The following is a 14,195-nucleotide window of genomic DNA, read 5'->3' on the forward strand; positions in this document are numbered from 1 at the left end:
GGCCCAAATTCCATTTCCCCAAGCTTCTGGATTTATTTCTGTATATATAATGCATGGATGGATGTGTGTGTGTGTGTGCATGCATGTGCATGCCTACAAGTTGCCTGTTGATGTAAGATAGCCTTATGAATGTCATAAGGAGTTCTTAGGAAAGAAATATTCAGATTATTTTGGCAGTTCCTTCCTCTGAAATATAGCCTATAGCAACCTGGTATTGATTAGCAGTCTCCCATCCAAACTGCAGGAACTACAAGTTTTATAGAGTTGTCTTATGGGCCTTCACCCCAAATATTTTATCAGAGTTCTGATGAAGAGTCTTATCCCAAAATATGTCCTACCACTGTGAGCACTGTGTTTATATGTTTGAAGGAAAGAGTAAGAGAAATTTAAGATGGTGATTCTTAACAGGCTTTCATGTCTGCATTCACTGGGTTGTTGTGAGTTTTTGGGGCTGTATGGCCATGTTCCAGAAGCATTCTCTCCTGACGTTTCATCCACATATATGGTAGGCATCCTCAGAGGTTGAGGGGTCTGTTGGAAACAAAGTAAGTGAGGTTTATATATCTGTGGAATGTCCAGGGTGGGAGAAAGAACTCTTGTCTGCTTGAGGCACGTTTGAATGTGCCTGCCAGAGATGTGGGTGAAACGTCAGAAGAGAATGCTTCTGGAACATGGCCATACAGCCCAGAAAACTCTCAGCAACCCAGTCTTTCCATGCTCACACATATACCCTTCTATTTGTACAGACAAGGCTCCCTCTTTTGTCTAGCCACGTTGGCACTGGAACTGCTCCTTGTTTAATACAGATGGAGAGGAAAAGGGGCAAGTCAGCTGCCCAGTCATTACCATTACTTGGATAAGTGTGTTCCTTGATTTGTTCCAGCTTGAGCATTCAGCATTGGAGAAAGAATTGCTGCAAACATCCAATAAGATGGTGAGGATCATGTAGTATCTTTCCCAGATGTGTGTAAGAGGATGCCGGGTTCTTCTAACTGCATAGCAAGCTGCTCACATCAAAGTATCAGCAAACCTTCTCCTCTTTTTTGCTCCTAGTTCCCCTACATTTGCTTTGAATTATGTCCAGTCTTGGTTAGGTTACTCAGGGAAACTGAACCATGTGTCACTATGTATCCTTACCGTCATTGCCATAAAATGTTCTGGTAGACTGATGTGATTCATTCCAGGAAACTGCCGAGTCAAAATCCTTGATCACTTCAGCGCTTTTGTTCTAATGTTCCTATGGCAAGAGACCAAACTCTTCTTCCCACTGGTGTCTTTTGCTCTTTTTAAAACAAATTCTATATTCTATATATAACAGGGAGGGAAATCCTAAGAACACAAAGCTCTATTATGATGTACTGCTTCATCTCCGGACATTGTTTTTCAAGTTATAAATCTCTCCAAGTTTCAGACAACTACCTGGCAAGTATAAATACAAAAATAAATTGATCCTATTAAGGATACACTGCTCCACAGTTATGTTCAAGTGTCTGCTAATCCATCAGGAGCCAAAGCCATCTTTTTATCATACAGTTATAAGCTCCGTATTTCATTGTTCTTGCTCAACCCTGCTTGCCCAGTTAATTGCTGCAGTCTTTTCTAATCTGCTGAAAAATGATGTTTTGAGAGAAGATAATTGGACTGCCAAGATGTGCCACTGTAAATCTAAGCCTCTCTGATCATCTCCGTGCCTCTGTGTAAGTTCTTCTCATTCAAAGCAGACAAATTTAACATTTGTAATTTGGTAGATAATATCAATTCTGGTCCAAGTAAGCGTGTGTGTATTAATATATTTCCCCTATGTCATGAGGCTAATGTTTGTTCTTGGTTTACTCAAATTCATTACTCCTCAACTCTCAAATGGTTCAGAATTTGGCCAGAATAGTTGTCCATAACCCAAAATTAATTTCATGTAATCTATTAGTCAGGAAAAATGGAATGTACAAATATTGGATGAGTAACACCTGGCTTCAAAGCAATACATGTGAAAAGGATCCGGAGCCTTAAACCACAAAGTCTTAGACCACAAGATGCAACAGTCTAAAAGGTCAGAGAGCTGCTCCGCTATATCAAGAGAAGCCCAAGATCCAGAATGAGGGAAATCATAGTATCACTTCCAACTTCCAGGAAATTTTCTTAGGTTACCCTATCTTATGATGGATTTACACTAATCATACAATGCAATTTCAAATTGCATTATATAGTCAGTCTAAGTGCATTGAACTGCATTATGTTAAGCAGAGGCTGAACAGCCATCTGTCGGGGTGCTTTGGTTGTGTGTCCTTGCATGGCAGGATTGGACTGGATGGCCCTTGTGGTCTCTTTAAACTCTATGTTTTGATATAGGTCTACACTGAACACATAATGCAGTACCAAACTGCATTACATGGGTGTGTAGATGCAGCCTTTTCATTCCACCAGAATCTCCTGCTGATCATGATTCCTCTTACTCTTCTATTACAAAGTATGAAGTGCTTTGGAGGATGGAACCATAACACACCAAATTGAAAAAAAGGGGGCAAAAATATCCAAAATTCAGTTTTAATCTAAAATCAAATGCAAGATATTATTATCATCATAGACTATCTGGGGAACTTCTACTGATGAAATGTCTGTATAGGAAGTTCCAGAAAAAAGAGTTGGTAACCCAAATCTACTGATTGTTGAATGCAACTGCTAAGTACAGTTTTTGGGGTACTTCCTAACATCAATAGGAATGGGACGCTGAACAGGTTGCAAGGGGCATGGTAGAACCTTCAACATAAATCCTTTAAAAAGTGGATTAGATTATCATTTGATTGGATAGGGGTATAAATATTTGTTCCCTAAAGAAAATGCTCATCAATGGAGCTGCAGGGTTAGATTACGACTAAGAAGTGCCATTGCAGAAATCTGATGTTTCTGCAAAATTATTTTCCCTTTGAGAGAATTTAGGTATTCTTGTCATCTGATACCAGACAGATCCTTATAGTACCGGAATTAAATTTTAGTCATTAATCTGAAGTCAGTCAACAGAAAAGTTAATTCTGAAAACTGGATGTCAATCCCTCTCTCCTATCTTGATCCATACCACAAATTATGTTAAAATATTTCTTTTTATTTGGTTGGTGTTATCTTAACTTTAACATGTATAAAAAAATCAGGTTTACAGATGTTTCTGTGCATCTAATAACTACCTACAAAAGTTTTTAAAGAGAAAAGAAAAATGCTGCTTTTTATTCTCACAATGTTATTCAGACTTGCTGAAGAAAGATAAAAATGCCTTGTAAATGACGCACAGACTGTAAACCACATGCTGGGCATGCATAGAGCAATATTCTCTATGTTCTCTTTCTTTCTTCAAAACAATGACACAAACTGCTGGGATTTATTGATATTTTGGTTTTATATGGATAAATTTGCTAGACCTTAGAATACATCTGCTTCTGACAAAACAGATTACTGTTTGATCAAGAAGTTGTGACAAAATTATCCACTTGTACCTTTTAGGTGAAAGATATTCAGAATTATATCTTAGCTTTTCTTCTCCCAAACTAAAAAGTAAGTAAAAACAAATTGACACAAAGGAATGTACTTCTTGGGATACAGACAGCTCTTTCTTGGACTGTATGTTGGAAGACTTTCATAGGCCAGAGATCCATTGAATATACATACAATTTATGTTTGGTTGAGCCAATATCCCAAGTAACACTGGCGATGCTGAAATAGCTTCTACTAATAAAGGCATGATGCCTTCATAAATCTCAGTCCCAACAAATGTACTGGTCACATCATGAAGCTCTTACACACCACTTACTGAAGGAAGCTAAGGAAAAGTATCCTTGTTCAGGAACATCCTCGTTCCTGAGATGTGTAAAATTAGCCCCATGTCAAGATTTTTCTCACTTAACCATTCTCTTAAAAAGTCTTAAAGAGGGAAACAGAAAAGGATAATAGATATTTCCTTAGTTTCATTACAGAATTTGCAAAGAAAAAAATCTCCACTAATTTTAGTGAGATGGTCTACAACAGTAGTATCACTGCATGAAGATTATGTGTCACTATCCAGATAAATCTCACAAAAACTCTTGTACAAGGACAACAGGAAAAAACAGAAACAATATCTATTTGGACACATCTTTGGAAAAGAACAGTGAACAATATCATAAAAAACTGAAACAGCTAGTTTTTTCCACTTTCTCTGTGTTGCTGTGTAACTGGAACCAAAACCTCAAAGCATCCAAATGTTGAAATATTACTTGTTTTAATTAACACCTAACACAATATTCTGGATAAACAAAACACAATGAGACATGTGTATAGCATACTGATTAAAAAGGAGTGTGACTTATTTCCTGATTCAGTTACTGTAGAGAAAATTATCCTTGGTTGTGTCATTAAAAAAGCATACTTGCCTTCAAACAATTACTTGCCTTGTTCTCTTTTAAAGAAACCCTGGTGTGCTATAGATGCATTGCTGAATTGTAAATTCAATGCCATGCAAACTAACAACAGGGAGCTCTGGGTAGAATCTACAACAACAACATGTTTTGAACCTCTACTGACTCTAATTTAGCTTATTTGGTCAAAAGCAGCCCTCCTGGCACGCGTACTAGTGTGTTTAACCTGGCTCTGATATGGTCTTGCAAGCGTCATGCAAGTGTAACACTGGAGTAAGAGAGAATATCGCCACTGTATATGTACATCTCTGATTAGCATGACATTCAGTGCTGTCTTGGTGACATAGGTTAGATTTTTTAAAAATCCACCACATGAGTACATGTATACCTTTCCATGAAATACTTACATTTATACTTTTATATGTGAATGTGCATAGATTACAATGTCTTTTCATATTGCTCAATTGCAACAATGTCCATTTATATTTTAAAAACCACCTCATCTTTGCCTAGTCTGTACATAGCCCTTCGCATTGTTTCTGCTTTACACAGTACAAACCACAGTACAAACCTCTGTGAGTGTAGGAGATAATCCCACTTGAAATTCCCTGGCTCTCATTTGCCCCTTGTGATAAATGGACAAAGCAGTGGTTCCCAACCTGTGGTCCATGGACCATCAGTGGTCCCCAAGAACTAAAATATGGTTCGTGGTCTCACCGTTACTACACCGTTGCAATGAGAGCGACTGGTCTCGTGAAATCCTCTTAATAGTGCCGAGGAAACAGGGATGTCAGGAGGGGAGAGGCTGACTACCCACGAAAGGCGTGACTCAAGGCTTCTGACTGCTGCTTCTCCTCCTCCTCCCTCCCTGAGCGGACCCATTCCATGTGGCGCCTGAAAGCAGGAGCGCCTTGATGTGTTCATTTTTAGGCCTGCTCCTGGAGTTATTTGGGGTGCTGATTCAGAAAATTGCATTCGATAGACCACATCAGCTCTCAATTATTAAATATAGGTTTCTATGGGCAAGCAGATGGCGACTACTAGATGGCATATGTTCTGTAGTTTTCTGAATCGATAACCAATATAACCAAACCAAATCTAAAGTTGACCAAAAACCAATTCATAACCCTTTTGGTACTAATGTTGGAGAGTGGTCCCTGGTCAAAAGGTTGGGAACTACTGGGATAGAGGAAAGACCTCCAAACTGTCATAAAATGGGGCAGTGGAAGAAGGCTCAGGATATGACTTGCCAGAAGCAGCAGCAACAGGAAAAGCAACAGGAAAAGAACCAGCCAGGCTCCAGCCCCTTAGATTGCACCAAACTAGGAGAATGTTCTTATATCTCCCCATTTATTCTTCCTTCCTCCCAACCTGCACCAGTATTTATGAGATATTATGCAAGATCAAAGCTAAGACTGAACTGCAGTACAGATCATGTGTTAACAGTACAAAAATACCCCTGGAGTATTGGGGGGGGGGGGGTCAGAATAAGGGGCATTCTCTTTTAGTTCTAGTGAGGGTTATAAATCTGAGTAACAGGGTTTGCCTTCTGTGGGACTAGTGGTGGAAGTTGATATTCAGAAATCACTTCAATTCTTGCTTTACCTGTTCTAAGCTATACTGGCATTTCAGAAAGGAAGTTCAAATAGGAATTTGGTGCAACCTATCATCCCATAGGAAAGCTGGGCAACAACACTGAAGTCTATCATGCTTCTGTTCTTCTACACTCAAGTGTCGTCGTTTCTAATTCACTTAAAACAATACTCCTTGCAGAATGCATAACTTTTCAATTGTAAATCAAAACCCATGAGGGAAAATATGCAAGCCATCTAGCCAACAGATTCTAACCAGAGGTTATGGAGTGGGTGTATTATACTATAGAAATATGCAATGGATAAAGAATTTAGAGGGAATGAACACTGTGGGCTGTTACACATAATTTCTGAAAAGCATTTGCAAAGCTCCTCTCATGTTACTTGCTGTTGTAAAAGTTCTCCATCACTACCAGTTCAGGAACACACTTGAATTATTTAGAGCCATCTGAGCCATCTCATGCACTTACCTGTTCCGTCTCCACAAAGTTAGAAACGTGCCCGTCATCACTGACTCCTCGAATGAGAAATCGGGCACCAGCTCGTTCACAGCTGATCCGGGAAATGAGGCAGACTTTTGCCTTCTTATGGGAGGCATACAGAGTGCGAATGTCTACCACGCCACAGATCACTTTTAGCAGCCAATCAGAGCAATTCACCTGGTAGTGTTTGAAAGGGACATGCAGCAGTTGGTTCCTGAGAAATGCAAGAATACAAAGAATACACTATCACTATACATTTTATATATCAATCTTCAAGTGCCCTAAATATGGCTGTGCAAGTAGACTTCCCAGCCACACTGGTTTATAGAACATATCACAAGCCTGCTAGGATGCAGTAATATAGAAAAAAAAAACTTTAGAAATGATTATTTTAAGGTGGGAAGAATTTTTAAAGATATCATTTTATAGCAAGATTATATGGTGTGGGCTGTGACCTGGCATTTGTCAGGTAGGTATACTTATCCATCCACATCCAGTGAGGCTAGGGGCAAAGGATCCTCATGAATGTGGATGACCCACAAATATCTGAGTCAGGGGGTGGGTGAGTATTTTATGTATTTTATATAGGTGTCTAATGGCTTTAATGGTTTTTACTTTATTTTTAAATAGTGTTTGGTTTAATTCTATTTTAATGTTTATGGTCTTTAGGTTTTATATTGTATATTGCATTGTTTTTAGCACTGTTTGCCACTTTGAGTCTCTGTTAAGAGAAAAAGCGCCATACAAAGAAGAATAAGTAGTACTACTAGTAGGCAAGTAAAGGTAAAGGTTTTCCCTTGAAGTTAAGTTTAGTCATGTCCGACTCTGGGGGTTGGTGCTCATCTCAATTTCTAAGCCAAAGAGCTGGCGTTGCCAGTAGACACCTCCATAGTCATGTGGCTGGCATGACTGCATGGAGTGCCGTTACCTTCCTGCCAGAGCGGTACCTATTGATCTACTCACATTTGTATGTTTTCAAACTGCTAGGTTGGCAGAAGCTGGAGCTAACAGCGGGAGCTCATCCCACTCCCCGGATTTGACCTGCCGACCTTTCGATCAGCAAGTTCAGCAGATCAGCGGTTTAACCCGCTGCACCACCGGGTACTACTAGTAGTAATAGTTTGAAATGCTGGATGTTTAGACCAAACTGCAGCCCTCCAATTGGACTACAACTCCTATAATGAAAACTATGAGCCTAGATCCACTTGACTAGTTCCAACCAGAGTAGTTTCACTGAATCAACAGAACTTAAATAACTATTGACTGACCAAGTTCTTAATAATATGTTGATTTTACCTGTGACTAGCTACTGCATTTAAACCAGTATGTTTCAGGCTATCGTATCTGGACAGCACCTGATTAGAGACGGCTAGGTCATGCCAAAGACTACTCTTGTCTAACATCCTGTTTTTCAGAGGAGACAGCAGGCCATAAACACAACAGCACTTCCTTTTTGTTGCCCACCAGCCACCAACCAAGGCATACTGCAAATGAAACCTGAATTTTCATGCAGAGAAGCAATTCGATTGGGTAGTTTTGTAACTAATGGCTGATGGACCATGCACTGCATTTATTACTCAACTTTATTTTAGGACTCAGTGTTAGAGGGAAAATGGACAAGAAATCTAACAAAAAAATTTCAAAAGCCTTCAGCAAACTGAGAATACTTACGTATACAGACCACACTGAAGGTAGAGCAGAAAAATTAAATAAAATCCCTTATCAAAACAACCTTGTGCCAGGGCATTTAAAAATTCAGTTATTTATATAGATTTAACATTAAGGTAGGTTTGAAACATAGTCCCAGCTTAATTTCTTCCTGCACTTGCCTGTGCTATTACTATTTACATCCAGTCAGCCACAAGAGAAATCTAATGTACAGATGCAGCTGCTTTGGGTACCTCTCTTCTAAATATCATTACCACAACATACATTATGTAAGGTTTCCACTTATTTAAAATAGCTCAAAGAAGTAGAATTACAATTTTTTAAAGGGACATATACTTCTGTGTATTACCTAGGCTGCAGATATTTAGAATTTGAATAAAGCATATTACAAACAGTGAATTATATCTCAGGTTTTAAAACTTCAGGATACTGGGTAACCAGAGCAAACTTCACGCTTGGTTTCACACAGAAGTTTCCACTCACTAAGGTGGACTACATGTGATCCCCCACCCCACATCTTTCTTCTAGCGGAAGTTTTCTTCTGTGGACTCTTGTAAGTGTAAAGAAGGGGTAGCTTTTTGTGTGTCTGTGTCAGGAGTGACTTGAGGAACTGCAAGTTGCTTCTGGTATGAGAGAATTGGCTGTCTGCAAGGACGTTGTCCAGGGGACGCCCGGATGTTTGATGTTTTACCATCCTGTGGGAGATTTCTCTCATGTCCCTGCATGGGGAGCTGGAGCTAACAAAGGGGAGCTCACCTCACTCTCCCTGGATTCGAACCGCTGACCTGTTGGTCAACAGGGATTAACCCATTGTGTCACAAGGGGCCCAAGAAGGGGTAGTTATTTTGCACAAATATTTCCTTTGTGCATGAAACAAAATTTGTGGCACTGAATCACAGATAATAAGATGCCACTACCTCAGCCTACCATGTGGATAATTTAGTAGTATTTTGTATGCTAGAATTCCAGATAGGGATGCTTCAACCTGTATAACATGAGGGTGTACAGGTGTCTGTGTGCATCTGCCTTCAAGTCACATGTTGACTATAGTGAGCAGATACATTTCATAAGAACTTGTTAAGAAAGAAATAAGAGGTGGTTTTGCCAGTTTTCTTCTCTGAAATATAGCTCCCAGCACTTTGTATTTGTGGTATTCAAGTACTAAGCATACTGTTCAGCTTCCAAGATCAGTCAATAACTGGCTTTCCGCATGTATGTTTCTTGCTGCAGTGGACAACTTACAGCCTGTCAAATGTTGTTTCACTGCAACTGATATAACCAGTGGTGAAGGTTAATGGAAACATTTGGATGGCCACATATTCCATCCTTGACTGAAGTGTTGAAAGATACCAATCTTCCACAAAAGCAGCACATATAGCAAAAATCCCCAAAGTTTTGGAGTCACAGATGTCAGCCTTTCAAAACAAGAAAGTAGCATGCAAAACTAACCAGAAGAAGGGGTTTCCAGTTTGATAGTTGCTGTCGCCCTGCTTCTGGGCTCGGACAGTAAGATCAAAGTTTGATCCTGTATTCGGCCAAGAGAAGAAGAACACCCCGGAATTTAAAATTTTCTTCAGGGCAGAAACACGATCGTCTTCCTTCGTTTCTTCCTGGAGAGGACAGATTTCTATTGCCGTGATCCTGTAAACCTCAGCATCAAGGATTTTCCCCACTGATGTACAGCCTGTCACAAGGACCAGGAAATGCAAAGTGTTGTTGCCTAGAAAATGACAGGTACATTACAGTTACAAAGGAATACAGATGGCTCTGCCATTCTAAGCTTTGTCTGCAAAGGCAGTCTGTCAGTCTCCTGTACTACCTACTGTGTTATAGAAGGAGATAAATAAGGCCTTGCTGATGCTCGCGGTTTACCAAAGGCCAGCCCTGAGATGAATGAAGCTAATCTGTCAGAGACTCACTGTAAATATGGCAGAAACCTAGGCAGGCATGATTAAATCCATAAATCTTTAGAAGAACATTTCTCTGCTAGACATTATTTATGTATTATATTTCTCTACCACCCCTCTGGGAGTTTCAGAAAACAAACTTTGAAACCAAAAAATGTAGGGAACATGAAAGGGGTAACAGAAATCTAAATCATTTCAAAAAAAACAATAGCATAAGATCAAACCCAAACAATGGCTGCACAAAGTTCAAAAGACACTCACTTTTGCTTACCTAGTTCACCTTTTTTTTGGTGGTAATTAGAAGGACTTTTGAAGATGATACAAGGCCTGGGGAGTATATTTGAAAGCAGAAAATCCTTCTGTTAAGAACAAGAAGAGGAACTGCCTTTACAGATAAAGCTCTTCCAGACTGCCCAATATTGCAGTAAATGCCAGGTCTTGTAATGGTTATTTCTGCCTTTCATGTAGTCATCCCCTAAATGTTCAAAGGGGTTGGCTTTGGTTTGTTGCTGCTTCTAGTAGTATTTAGTACTATCCCACAATCCACATGTTTCTTTTTAACCATGATTTTTCTCAATTGAGCCAATTGGAGGAGAGGAAAAGGTTGCACGCCTATCCATCTTGATGAGCGTCATGCATTGTGGGGCGAAAATCTGGGCAAGTCTGGCAAAAAAAAAAGGGAAGGGGAGAGGGGCGAGTCACCGCTATCCATGTCTAAAGCCATGAAGGCCTTCAAGGTTCAGAATTCCAGCGTCAGCTATGTTGGCCACCCTAACCGATGACACTTCGCAATAAGGGGGAGATAAATAGCGATCGAGCACCATCAATAGTATAGTGATCTAACGCTACTCTACTCTCTCCTCTATCTCTGCTGAACTGGATGCGCCTCAACTGCGCCCCCTAGAGGACTGCGTATGGCTCGAGCCGCCCCTGACTCCCAAATGTCTATTTCCCCCAAACTCCACCAGTGTTGACATTTGGGCATATTGAATATTTGTTCCAAGTTTGGTCCAGATCCATCATTGTTTGGGCTCACAGTGCTCTCTGGATGTTGGTAAACTACACCTCCAAAACTCAAAAGTCAATGCCTACCAAACGCTTCCAGTATTTTTTGTTGGTCATGGGAGTTCTGTGTGCCAAGTTTGGTTCAATTCCATCATTGGTAGATTTCAGAATGCTCTTTGATTGTAGGTGAACTATAAATCCCAGCAACTACAACTCCCAAATGGCAAAATCAATCCTACCCAACCCCACCAGTATTCAAATTTGGGCATATACGGTATTTGTGTCAAATTTGGTCTAGTGAATAAAAACACATGCTGCATATCAGATATTTATATTATGATTCATAACAGTAGCAAAATTACAGTTATGAAGTAGCAATTAAAATAATTATATCAGGGTCACCACAACATGAGGAACTGTATTAAGGGGTTACGGCATTAGGAAGGTTGAGAACTACTATCCTACAAGAACTCAACAAATCCCTCCATATTTTTTCAAAAGGATCTATAATTGTAAAAAGAAAGCAGAGTGAGAAAAAAATAATTGGGATTTGAAATGGAAGGGGAATAAAGGAATAAAAATCAGCAAAAAAAAACAACAACTCCATAGCAGAAATCCTGAGGCTTTAAGTCAGTCTGTAAGAGATGCATCAATGCTTGCAAAATGAGAACATCCAATACAAATATGTGCTTCCATTCCACTAACTGCTTTTCCTGGGACATATATGTGTACTGGGTTGGTCTTCATCTTTTTATATAGAGAAATATGCTTCTCTAGCAAGTATTCCATTATTATTATTTTTGTTTCAGTCAGTTTCTCTCCCAACAGAGGAAAGCAGGGCTAACTGTAAATTAAGAAAGAAACAGCTGGGCAAAGCTGTCATCTATAAAACAGGCTATAAAAACAGTGGCAAGAGAGACTTGAAAAAATTATACAAGAAAGGGAAAGAAATGCAACTGCAATTGCAACCAGTGTGTCCGCTGGCTGCTCTCCAAAGGCTATCTTGCTCTGAATATTTATTTCATAATTCTAGCTGCATTGCGCATGACCTAATTTGCAAGTACTGTACATCCAATCACTTCATATTACCAAATAGCCACGAAAAACTTCCTGTTACCAAACATAAAGTAAAATAAATCCAAACAAAACAAGCATTTTCTTCCAGATCACTGGTACACTTTAGCCCCAGAGTATCCAAAGTCCAGTTAATACGCAATTTACATTTCAGTTCATAACCATAGCTGAGTCAAATACAGAGAATAATGTAGGGAAACACCAGGTGCTGTAGGCTATATTTAAGAGGAAGGAAATGGCCTGTGAAAACCCTATAAAATTCATGGGTTTGCAATATATAGATAGTTGATGTGAAGTCACATACTAACACACAGCTAAAATCCATTATAATGCTTTTTAAATGATCACTTTAAAAACAGCAGTATTTTTTAAGTTGAAAAACATTCAACACAAGAGCATTTAACACAAGCATGTGCCAATTTAAAAAATAACAATTCCTCAATTGCCACCACTATCAAAAGCCTGTCTAAAGCAGATAGTCTTTGCTTGCTTGCTTGCAGGAAGAATGAAAAAAGACACGGGGCCAATCCAGCCATCTGGGGAAGGTTCTATAGCCTACAAATGTAATGTATTATTTGCTACCCTCTTTACTATTTGTCCAGTTCCTTCCTTGCTTTTGTAAGACAGAAAGGGAAAGGGTCCATAAAGTGGCTATCACATGTTATCCATGTTCTCTGGCTGCACAAACTGAAGCACATCCATTCAAACAGAACAAGAAAATGCAAAAGTTATATCTACTGGACCTATATCAGAATGTATTTGAGTGAAAGTGTTGTGTTATATATTAAAGGATGTTATACTGATGAAGAACATTCAGAATGAAGGCAATGAATTGCTAACGTATTAGCTCAACTCTTGCTGTTAATCACAATGAATGAAACAGCTCTTAGGATTCTGCCTCCAAAGGATTCTTGCTGTAAGTAGCCCACTAAAGGCTCTCTGTCATCTCCATTTGCATCAGCTACACTCAAGTTAGCACCATAAACAAAAGGCATCCTGAAAACTAAATTTTAAGCCCTTCTCCCTCCTTTTTTTTATCAGTATGCAGTGCAGTCCTCAAAAGTTCTCTTATGATACAGCTGAAAGGAGCCAGGATTTCTGTCTTTGCTTTGTCACCATGGATATTTAAGATGCCTTCAAGGTTTTATTTATGAAAAGGGTGTCTTTATTAGCGGATGACATAAAAATGCTACCAGCCATGCAGGCAGTAAATCACGTTTTATTATTCACTCAAATTTTCACCACCTCAATATATAATGTTAGTACATTTTTAAAATTGTAATGTCCATGATATTTCTCACTGCACTACTCATTACAATTTACTATAAGAATACCAGGCGGTTGAGCTCAGGGAGGAGAGCTGTTATCCAATTTTTAAAATGCAGACAAAAGCTCCCACACAGCTCAGCAGGGCAAGCCTCAGTTCTGTCTGGTATTTCCAAAAAGTCACTATAGGAAGTGGGGATGGCTGGCATCCAGCCACATGTGCCGGTTTCACACAAAAACATGGGCCATTGAGGAAGCCCACAGCATTAGGGGCAGCAGCACATGAACATTCACACCCATCCACAAAATTAATATGTAACGGAAGTTACTGCCACGGACAAATCCAGATCATGCACTGCAAATGAAAATCTGAGATTTTGTAAGAGTCATGTGAGAAACAGGAAGACAGGCAACAAAAGTAGGATCATATGTGACAAAACCTTGGGCAGAGTGGGGAGGGAGCTCAAAAAGGTAACATGAAAGGAGTCAGTTGAAACAGGAGTCTTCAAAAATGCAGAAAAAAGGCATGGAACTGAACTGATTTTGTTGGCACCAGATCAGAGCCATAGGCAGCTGTACGTAACACAGGACCTAAAATAAATGCTCCTGAGTTCATTTAAAACAGCTGGGAGTCTTAAATCCAGCAGGCTCTCTGCTAGCCAGACTCCTCTGAAACCACAGAATAGTGAGAGGGCATATGCTTTGCATGTGGAAAGTCACAGGTCTGATTTTCAGTCTTTCCAGCCAGTACTGGGTAAGATCCCTGCTTGAAACTCTGGAAAGACATGGCTGCCAGCCAGCAATAGGCATGAATGAGCTCAA

General features: G+C 39.6%; 1 protein-coding gene across 4 annotated transcripts in view; it reads right to left on the reverse strand.

Moving 5' to 3' along the window:
- Window positions 1-14,195, reverse strand: part of synj2 (synaptojanin 2) — a 74,347-nt gene that overhangs the window by 45,810 nt on the left and 14,342 nt on the right. For all 4 annotated transcript variants that reach the window (XM_062976818.1, XM_062976805.1, XM_062976814.1 and 1 more), the window contains exons 3-4: window positions 9,571-9,841; window positions 6,442-6,667 (exon numbers count right to left, since the gene is read on the reverse strand). In XM_062976818.1, coding sequence (XP_062832888.1) covers window positions 6,442-6,667; window positions 9,571-9,841 — 497 coding nt within the window. The remainder of the gene's footprint in view (window positions 1-6,441; window positions 6,668-9,570; window positions 9,842-14,195) is intronic.

The sequence above is a fragment of the Anolis carolinensis genome, chromosome 1, assembly GCF_035594765.1.
Source record: "Anolis carolinensis isolate JA03-04 chromosome 1, rAnoCar3.1.pri, whole genome shotgun sequence".
In the NCBI taxonomy this organism is placed as follows: Eukaryota; Metazoa; Chordata; class Lepidosauria; order Squamata; family Dactyloidae; genus Anolis; species Anolis carolinensis.